The following is a 10,926-nucleotide window of genomic DNA, read 5'->3' as shown; positions in this document are numbered from 1 at the left end:
ACAGATGACTATGCCCCTCTCTAAAAGTCTGATAGTCCTATTATGAGAGAAGAAGAGGTAGAAAAACAATTTGTGCATTTATTTATGAGAGAGCAAAAGAGTGTGGGTGAAAACTCTTGGGGAAATTGGGAAGCTGGTAAATGTTAGAGCCCTGTAGAAAACCAAAGCCCAAATTCCTCTAAGCATGGTGTTATTGTGCATCTGCTTTTAGAAACTCCAAGTCAAGGAGGTGGGAACAAAGATCTTATAAGAAGCACATTTCTAATGCCCAGGAGTTGTGCTGGAGAAGAAATCCAACTTCAGCCAACTGGCCAGTCACTACATGATGGAAACATCCCCCTTGCCGGCTACCAACTTAGGCTTGGGGTGACTGAGAGCAGTGACCCACACACATCATTCCAGTCTTCCCAGGGAACATTATTTGGTGGCTCTGTGAGGTTGATTGCTCAAATTCCCAGGATATTTGTATGCTGATGGATTACAAATCACTTATTGTTGGGAAGAAATGTGAGTCTATATTTGGGGGCAGAATGAAACACATATATACAAAATATGCCAAACAGGACTAGAGATGCTTAAATATACATCATTGCTCACTTTTTATTAAAAGTGATCTTTTTTACATGCACCCCAGTGTTCATTGCAGCATTATTTACAGCAGCCAAGACATAGAAGCAACTAAGTGTCTATCGACAGATAAATGGATAAAGAAGATGTGGTATAAATTTATATGGTGGAATATTACTCAGCCATAAAAATGTATGAAATAATACCATTTGCAGAACATGGATGGACCTAGAGATTATCGTTCTAAGTGAAGTAAGTCAAACAGAGAAAGATAAATATCCTATGATATCACTTATACATAGAATTTAAAAATGATAGAAATGAACTCATTTATAAAACAGAAACAGACTCACAGATATAAAAAACACTTATGGTTACCAAAGCGGATAGCGGAATGGGTAAGAGTTTGGGATCAACATAAACACACTACTGTATATAAAATAGGTAAACAACAAGGACCTACAGTATAGCACAGGGAACTATATTCAATATCTTGCAATAACCTATAATGGAAAAGAATCTGAAAAAATAATATAAAAATTGATTATTGACTTTTTTTTTTGCTGTCAATCTTTCTGAGAGGATAGCTGAGTACCTGGAGGAAAGTAGATTTTTGATTACTCTAAATATATTTCTTATCAATGTCTTTGATTCTCAAAGCGTTTGTGATTAAAGAAGTGAAAGTGAAGGGAACAAAGGCCTTTGTAATGCACACACTATTAGGCATGAAATAGTTGGCAATGCTCCTTATTAAGGATGCCTATGGAGTGTTGAATTTTTAGACAGGAAGGGTCATGATACTACATCAATAAAGAATCTCATTTCAATATAGATTTCAAACAGAATAAGACTCTTCCCACAAAAATTCTACACAGGATTACAGAATCAACATGGAGAAGACACGCCTCCAGTCCTTAGCAATCAGAAGATGCAGAATTATAGCATTACTCTGCTATCTTGGGGTTCATAAAAGGAGATCAAGAATTGTGATTAGCAACAAGCTTTTTATGTAAAAAGCTCCTTTGTAGATCAGACCACATGGGAGTTATCCAATACATTGTAGTACAAGTGTCTTAACCTCCTTCTCGTCCCAGAAAACATCCATAAGCAGTCAATGTGATTTGGTTTTGCTTTGTTTTAAAATACTTAGTTAAAAATTAATCTGGATATTTATTTTAATTCACCAGTTCTTCAACTGAATTATTTAAATCATGTAAGACTATTTTGGAAAGAAACAAAGATTTAAACTATTTTCCCCCAGTACTATTATAGCTTATTTTTTTACTGTTTACTGGATCATTAGTGGAAAAAATACAGTAATCCTTTCCCTCTTTTTCTTTACTTACTATGCTATCATGAAATGAGAAGGAGAGAGAGAGATTATATTTCATTCTGTTTTCTCTGCTCTTCTTTCTGGACAATTTTTCATTCTTGAAAAATGCATGTCAGTTGAATTTGCACATGTTCATATAATTTATAAACTGCCAGAACAGTTTTGTGTAACTAACAAATTAAAATATTATGTCCATTAAAATGCAGCATTCCTTATTTAGATTATGCAGTATTTCCTAGGGAATGGAAATGACTCAAAAGCATTTTATAATTATTTACTGAGGCCCACTTCTCTTGTAAAACCGACAGGCTGTAAACTCCATGATATACATTACATGGTGCAGGTTATTTCCTTAAAAGGAAAATAAAAATTATAGTTCTTAATTGTAAAGGCTAATATTTAAGTTGCAGTTATCAGAAACTATATTTAAATTAATGACTTACTGTCCCCCTCCAAAAAAACTGTAGGTAAGTGAATACTTTGTTTGCTTCGTCTCTGTCAATTTGATTATGTATTTTTAGGTATCTATTAGTTTTTAAATTATGTATTAAGTAATTTAAGTATGAAGTAACCCAAGGAAGTAAATATGATTTCCTATTAACTAACTTATATTGAGGCATAATTTGCATACAATAACATTTCTCCCTTTAGGAGTATAGTTTTATGAGTTTTGACAAACATACAGTTGTGTAACCACCATCACTGTTAAAATATAGAATATTCCCTTCATCCTTCCAAAACTTTCCTTGTTCCCACTTATAGTCAATGCCCTCCCCCACCATCAGTCTCCGCCAGCATTGATCTGTTTTCTTTTTCCATAGTTTTGTCTTTCCAGAATGTCATATACATGAACTAATATGGTATGTAACCATTTAAATCTGGCTTCTTTCACTTAGCATAATGCTTTTGATTCATCCATGTTCTTACATATATCATTAGTAGTTTGCTGATTTTTTATTGCTTAATAATACTGTGTTGTATGGATGTACCATTGTGTTTCTCCATTCACTAGTTGATACCTATTTGGATTGTTTCCATTCTTCGTGATCAAGAATTCAGCTGCTATACACATTAGCATACAGATTTCTGTGGCTTTCTGTCTGCATTTCTCTTGGGTAAGTAATTAGGAGCGGGATTGCTGAGTCATAATGCTAATGAATGTTTAATTTCATTTAAACATTTCTTTACTGCCCTCCTTATAAATAGACTGTACTCTTTGCCCTTTGATATCAGGGTTCTTCATGTGAATTCTTTAGTCAATAAAATGTTAGCAAAAACACCTGTGCAGCTTCCGACTAGAAGCTTTAAGGAACAATGCATGATTCTTCCTCATTCTTTTCCCTCTACCAGGAGAACCACATGTCCTCAATAGGGCTGCTCCTAGGATCTAGGGAAGAAGATGCCTGGCACAGAGCCACAGTCACCCCACAGCCTGGATATAACTTGAGTGAGAAAATAATATTCGCTGCTGCATGAAATAAGAGGCTTTGAGTTTGTGACCTCAGCATAAACTAGCAAAACTGACTGATAAACCTTGGAAACTACTTAACTTCAGGTTACATTTGAAATTCACTTCCTTGAACTTCTTTCTTTACTCCCTTGGGCTTCATATATGACTACTTTTCATTCCCAACGTCTTCTTTGCTCCTTCATCATTATTTTCATTGGATTATCTACCTGTTGCCATTCTCGCCAAAACTAAGTCCTTAAATCACATTTTTCCCTCTTCACAGTGATTGTACTACAGTAGATGTTTAACTAGTCTCACAGTTTCCAATTTATATCCCCTAGCCTAAATTAGGTATTCTTTTTTTTTAAGCTCTTTATTGGAATATAATTGCTTTACATCGTTGTGCCAGTTCTTGCTGTACACCAAAGTGAATCAGTTGTATTTATACATATATCCCCATATCCCCTCCCTCATGTGACTCCCTCCCAGCCTCCATATCCCAGTCCTCTAAGTCATTACCCATCATTGAGTTGATCTCCCTATGTTATGCAGCAGCTTCCCACTAGTTATCTATTTTACATTTGGTAGTGTATATATGTCAATGCTACTCTCTCACTTCATCCCAACTTCCCTTTGCCCCCCCACCCCATGTCCTCAAGTGCATTCTCTACATTTGCATCTTTATTCTTGCCCTGTCACTGGGTTCATCAGTACCATTTTTTTAGACTCCATATATATGAGTTGGCATACGGTATTTGTTTTTCTCTTTCTGGCTTACTTTGCTCTGTATGACAGTCTCTAGGTTCATCTACCTCACTACAAATAACTCAGTTTCATTCTTTTTTATGGCTGAGTAATATTCCATTGTATATATATGCCACATCCTCTTTATCCATTCATCTGTTGATGGGCATTTAGGTTGCTTCCGTGTCCTGGCTATTATAAATTCTTGGTACTGTATGAAATAAAAAAATATACACTCCTCATATTATGTTTCTGCTAAAAACCTTCAGTAACTACTCATTACTTACAGGATTAATCTAACCAATCCAACTCCGTTCACAAGGTGCTCCCGCTGGCTCTTAAATTCCCTCCTCAGCCTCCTCCACCATTACAAACATCTTCCACACTCCATTGAATGGACACCCTCTTCCAGTCACGTGGGTATACTCCTTGATCCAGAATTTACAGCGGATACTTCTTTCTCCCTTGCACCCTATTTTTCTCATTTTAAATCCTCAGAGACATAGCTTAAATTCTATTATTTTAGGAAAAAAGTTTTACTGATTCCACTCACAGTTCCCATTGGCTCCTCCAAGTCATTTTCCACAAAGTGGCCCGAATGACCTTTAAAAACACATCCATCCTCCCTTCTCTCTACTTAAGCTGTTTCACTGGCACTTAGGATAAATACAGACACCTTGAAGCCGATGGATTAGCCCCTATCTATCCGTTCAGCCTCTTCCCTTCCCCCTCTAGCACTCTGGCCACTGTGGTCCTCTTTTTTGTTTCACTGAACATCATGCTCCCTCTCACCATGGGATCTTTGTGCTTGCTAATCTCTCTGACTAAAATGTTATTCTTTCATCTCTCTTTTCTTACTTAACTCCTTTTTATCCTGTAGATCTCAATTGTATTATTGGTTCCTCAGAGAAGACTTCCCTAACTTTTCTGAGCACATCCAATCAACAGTAGTAATTTTACATTTATCTGTGTGATTATCACATCATCTGCCTGTTTGGGCTTCAGTATTGTGGACCCATCCCACCCATGGAACAATAATATCTGCCACATTATTTGCTGGATGTTTCTCAAAGACTTGTAGCCCATGATACATGGACCCTTCTCTCTGTATCTGTTCGATGCTGCTTTGTAGTTTTGTGTTGATTTGTAATTTAGATCTCTATCACTCTGTACTGTCATTTCTTCTTGTTTGCACATCTCATCACTTTACCAACAAATACAGGTAACTAGTAGCTCTATACTCTTAGTTAAATAAATGATTTCTAGTTATTCTTGAATGAGAATACATTTAGATTGAAGATTAGTCTATGTAGCAAAATTAACATATTTAAACGCATCAATATTTTGCTACTGCAAAAAATTTCAGTCCATAGTTTTATTTACATATTCAAACAAGCTGTTTAAATAAAACCATTGAATGCCTACTATCACCTATCATCAGCATTAGGGTTAGATAAAATTTCAACCATAAATAATACTTCAGTGTATATTTTCAATATTGCATAGGGCAGAATTATACTAAAATTTATCTGTAGTTTATTTGAAATTCAAGCTTACCTGGGAATCCTTTATTTTTATTTGTTTTAGTCTGGTAACACTATCTATGATACTCCTTGAAATGATAATAGTTGCTCTCCTTTGAGTGCTGTCAGTTACACACAGCACCAAATGCTGCTTTTGATTATTTTAAATTTCATCTTTACAACCAAATGCGTATGTCCTATAATTGTTCACTTTGAATATATGGAGAAACTAAGGCATAGAATAAAGAACTTGTTCAGAGTCACATAACTAACAAGTAATGTCTTATAAATGAGTCAAGGTATATAAGAACTCAGAGTCTGCACTTCCAACCACCATAACATACCACCACTTCATCTAAGACTGTCTAAGCTATTGAACATACACCAGACAACCACAGAGACACCACAGATACTTTTGTAATTGAGTGCTCTGAATATTCTGCAACTATGGTAATCCAGAGATCCCAATGTAAAACCCATCATTGGATTTGTGAAACAGCAAATGAATTTCTGATACCCCCTAAGGAATTTCAGATCTTTTAGCCACTATACGGATTCTGAATTTACATAAATATGCTACAGTATCACCATCTTTTTTAGTTATAAATTTGGGTCTACTATTACATATGAGTTAACTGTTTGAGAACTTTCTATGACAGAGAGAAAAATCTAGATATAGTTTTCATGTCCTTAGATCAATGTAATGGATACCTGCCCTGGTGAAAAAACATCTCCAAGACCAAGTTTTCTTTAAAAATTTATAAAGATTTGCACTAAATTTATCATTTTACTTCAATGGTAACTTTAAATACTAAGAAACTACCCAGGGCTTTCCACTGTATTCATGTGAATACAATGTAAATTGTATATTTTGGAGGGTATGTTATTGCTTTTGAATCTCCTTTGTAAGTATTAATTTTAATTTCCCTCTCTTTAAATTGAATTGTTAGGTGAATTAAAATAATTTCTGAGTTCCATTCAAAAGGTAGCTCGGATACAGTGATGGATTAAGTGATTCTTGTTCAGAGTTTAAATACCAGCTTCAAAGATGTTAAGAAATCAATTTTAAGGTATATCATATGTCAAACATATTGGGTCTTCGAGGGATGGTGCATTCAATCATCCCTTTACAAGCTTCTTTTTAGGAAAATAAGAATCCTCATGTTTCATGCAAAGTAAACCTCTGCTCCTTCATTATTAGATAACTTTCACCAAGTAGAGGGTTTAAGACATCGATTTAAAATGGTTAGATCCCACACTGAGCCCACACATGCTCTCTCCCTGGTTTGTTTCTCTTAGCTCCCTCACTCTTTCTCACCCTCTTCACACCACTGCCCTGAGAGAATGTCACACTCAGCACACCCAGGGAGAAGCTGCCCTTCTTCTCTGATGTGCTGGCAATAACAGAGCCAACAGTGCAGGCTCTTGAGTCTGTCGACTGTTTATCAGCTGTGTGACCAGAGGCTGAGTATTTAACCATTCTCTCCCTTGGTGTTTTCACTCAAAAAACTCTCAAGTATAATATTACCAACTTCTTGGGATTGCTATGACTATTAAATGTATAATTGTATGAGGATCATAGATAGAGAGTAAGCAGTAAACATGTTAACCAACTGCCATCATCATCATTATTATTTCATATCAGAAAAATGTGGACAACTTGCCTTTGTAAATAAGAAAAGAAAAAAAAAAGTCCCAGTTTTCACTTTCCTGTTGAACTACACTCTAACCTCCCCTCTCAATTTTCCTATTAATAAGCTGCCTCTAATGTAGGTACTTTTTTTAGATTTCAAAATGCACCAGAGAAAAGCTATTAAGTTTGATAATATCCATGACAAACAACAGAGCAGCATGTATTGCTGATTTTGCCTGCTTTTACCCATTCCCCACATCACCACTTTTTAACCACTAGACTGGATTTGCACTTGAGCAAAGTCTCCAAAAAGAAAAGGTATTCATTTGCAGACATTATCAAAAGCATGCTCTTCTAGAATAAAATCTTTCCCTGATTTAGAAGAGAGAACTGGAACAGATATTTCTTATTTTGTTAAAAGCATTATCACTGGGTTTTGAAAAGTGTGGTAGAACCTCAGTGTTGTTCAATGAGAAAAATATTAATGCTTTCTTCATGTTGAATGTCACTTCACCATCCTGCATCTTTTTTTTTTAACCTGATGGAAATATTGCCTATTCATCAATATCTCAATAGAAATTCCATCGGCCTAGGATTTAATTAATTATTCAGATCAAAACAGTCTCTCTCTCTCTCTTCCTGTCTTTTTTTCTTGCTCTCTTTCTCTGTCTTCAGATCTCAATGTCTATAACAGACCATTCTCTTAGGACACAAGAACCTAATCTTCCCGTCCTTGCAATGTTGTGTGTATAAGTGTTTTTGTTTAATTTTATGCTAGATGTCCATGTATCCTCACACAAAGGAGCTTTGTAAAGGTCCATATTTGCATACTCATTAGGTAGAGTTTCATGTCTCTGCATTTTAAAAACTGTCAGTACTTGTGAAGTAGCAGATATTTTGCCACAAAATAAATTTGGAAATCTTCATAGTCTGCAAAACTGATTATAGATCCACAAATAGCTGCTTATGGTGATTGCAAATATATCTCCATGTTGATCCAGTCTTTACTATAAATGTTGTTCTTAACAAATAATAGGTACTCAATATATCCTTTTGTAGGAAAATTTAAAAGAATGGTTTGAGAGGGTAGCACTGGTTACTGTTATGTCTCTTTATTAAAATAAATTTCCACAAACCCCTTATGGAAAAACTTTGTGTCAAATATTTTTTTAAATGGAAAAATTAATGTGTATTAAGCATTTAGTATTTGCATTTGTTCCTTTAATAAACATTTGTTGAGACTACTACATTTTGAACTTTGAACAAAGCACTATGATGATAGAGTTTTGATCAAGATACCACATCCAAGTCCCTATTTTCATGTAGTTTGCATTCTAGACAAGACACACATCAAGTTAATAACTAATATTTTCATTTGCACAACTGTGAGAAGTCTTAGTTGGTTCAATAAGAGTGTCTATTAGACTGGGTGGAGAATGGGGGTGAATCAGAGAAATACGAAGATCTAGAATTCAAATAAAATAAAAATTGCCAAATAATCATATGGTCTGTTATTCTTTTTAACTAAAAATAGATTCATCATGTGTGTTTGCTAAATTAACCTACCATATTTACATATATATAATTATGGAAAATTGGGTTCTCTCTATTTTACCTGGATTAAACCAGAATGTTCCCCCACCGTCGGCGAAGGCAGGCAACCGGGAGCGAGATGTCGTCTAGATCGGCTATGGTTTTGGGTTACTGGGACATCCGCGGGCTGGCGCATGCCATCCGCATGCTCCTGGAGTTCACGGATACCGCCTATGAAGAGAAACGGTACACCTGCGGAGGAGCTCCCGACTATGATAAAAGCCAGTGGCTGGATGTGAAATTCAAACTAGACCTGGACTTTCCTAACCTGCCCTATCTCATGGACGGTAAGAACAGGATCACCCAGAGCAATGCCATCTTGCGCTACATCGCCCGCAAGCACAATATGTGTGGTGAGACTGAAGAAGAAAAGATCCGCGTGGACATCATGGAGAACCAAATAATGGATTTTCGCATGCAGTTGGTACAACTCTGCTACAACCCTGACCACGAAAAACTGAAGCCTCAGTACTTGGAACAGCTACCTGGACAACTGAAACAGTTCTCCTTGTTCCTGGGGAAATACTCATGGTTTGCAGGGGACAAGGTCACCTTTGTGGATTTCCTCACCTATGATGTCTTAGATCAAAACCGTATCTTTGAGCCCAGGTGCCTGGATGAATTTCCAAATCTGAAGGCTTTCATGTGCCGTTTTGAGGCTTTGGAGAAAATAGCTGCCTACATGCAGTCTGACCGCTTCATTAAGATGCCTATCAACAACAAGATGGCCCAGTGGGGCAACAAGAGACTGTGCTGAGCAGCAGGCAGACTTGCACTGTTTGTTTTGTCCCATCCCGTCCTTAGGGGATCTGTACTCTCTCTTCTCTGCTCTTTCCAATAAATAACACAAGGCTAAAAAAAAAAAAAAAAAAAAAAAAAAAACCAGAATGTTCCTTGAAGGAAAAATTTGCATTCTGAAATCTGCTCTTTTCATCAATTTGAGGATAGGACATAAATTCTTTAGAAGGAACATGGTTCCAAAACTTAAAAGTGAGTTAACAAACAGATATGATTTTATATAATGATATACAGGTAAATTACTACCACAACTTTAGGACCGTAACTCACATGTAATAAAGTTAAAATTATAACCAGAAGATTGTTTATAACAAAAATTCAAATATGTACGAGAAAAGGACTCTATAAGTTAACAAAATTTATTAAGCTCTTCCTTTGGCCAGATCTAGAACTTTGGATTTGTAACAGAGTAGTTATACTTCTCTGGGGGAAATCAGGAAGGCTTTCCCCAAAGAATGCTTTTGCTGGATTTTTAAGTATGAGTAGATGCTTATTAGGTTGAGAGGTGAAGAATGAACATTCAGGGCTATGGAAGAGCTGCGACAAACTTACGGAGGTTGAAAAGGGCTTTGCATGTTCAGAAGACAGAGGAAATAGAATGAATTATTGGAAAGAAACAGTGGCATTTTGTATACCATACTAAAGAGTTTAGATTTTATTAAGATTTAGTGGTGAACCATCGGTAATATTTAAGTAGCAGAGTGAAAAGGTCAGATCTACTTTTTAGAAACTTTTCTCTATTAGTGTGAACTATGATCTGAGGATGGGTCAGAACACAGTGAAACAGATGAACAACACAGCAATAATCTGGCTAAGAGATGATCTCACTCTATCCAACCCATAATCTAGAATTATTATACCTGTATAGTTACTCCTAATGAGAAGTCACAGGGAAGTTTAATACATATAGGATTGTAAGATCACACCTTAGACTAATAAAATATATTTAAGCCTAATACCAACTTGACTACTAAAAGTTACATCACGGGTGAACCGTTTTTGACCAGAGAGGCCGGAAGCCCTAACACATGGGGTATAACCTTCATAAACAGTATGAACTTCAATCTTAGACCCAAACAATGGTAGTCAGGGCTTCAGCTTTTATATAGTTTCTTAAACACCAAAAAAAGCTAAAGTGTTTGGACCCACTTATGTTCCTTTTCTTATCCTTTACAGATGACTTGCATATCTGTACTTCTTTAATGCTGTGGTCACCATGTCAATTTCTTCCCAGGGGCAGCTGGTGGGATCTGAAGTTGCTGGGCAAACCCTCTGCTCTGGGTTT

At 36.1% G+C, this 10,926-nt stretch overlaps 1 protein-coding gene across 1 annotated transcript; it reads left to right on the top strand.

Moving 5' to 3' along the window:
• The first annotated feature begins 8,894 nt into the window (after positions 1-8,894).
• Positions 8,895-9,685, top strand: LOC130829710 (glutathione S-transferase Mu 3). The gene has a single exon (XM_057696117.1). It carries the CDS (start codon positions 8,923-8,925, stop codon positions 9,598-9,600), a length of 678 nt encoding a protein of 225 aa, XP_057552100.1. The 5' UTR covers positions 8,895-8,922; the 3' UTR covers positions 9,601-9,685.
• The last annotated feature ends 1,241 nt before the right edge of the window (positions 9,686-10,926 follow it).

This window comes from Hippopotamus amphibius, chromosome 10 (genome assembly GCF_030028045.1).
Source record: "Hippopotamus amphibius kiboko isolate mHipAmp2 chromosome 10, mHipAmp2.hap2, whole genome shotgun sequence".
NCBI lineage: Eukaryota > Metazoa > Chordata > Mammalia > Artiodactyla > Hippopotamidae > Hippopotamus > Hippopotamus amphibius.
Note: the sequence above shows the minus strand (reverse complement) of the source record. Positions and strands in the feature narration are given on the sequence as shown.

Excerpts from the sequence above, each read along its gene's own strand:
- LOC130829710 (XM_057696117.1), top strand. The coding sequence starts at position 8,923 with ATGTCGTCTAGATCGGCTATGGTTTTGGGTTACTGGGACATCCGCGGG.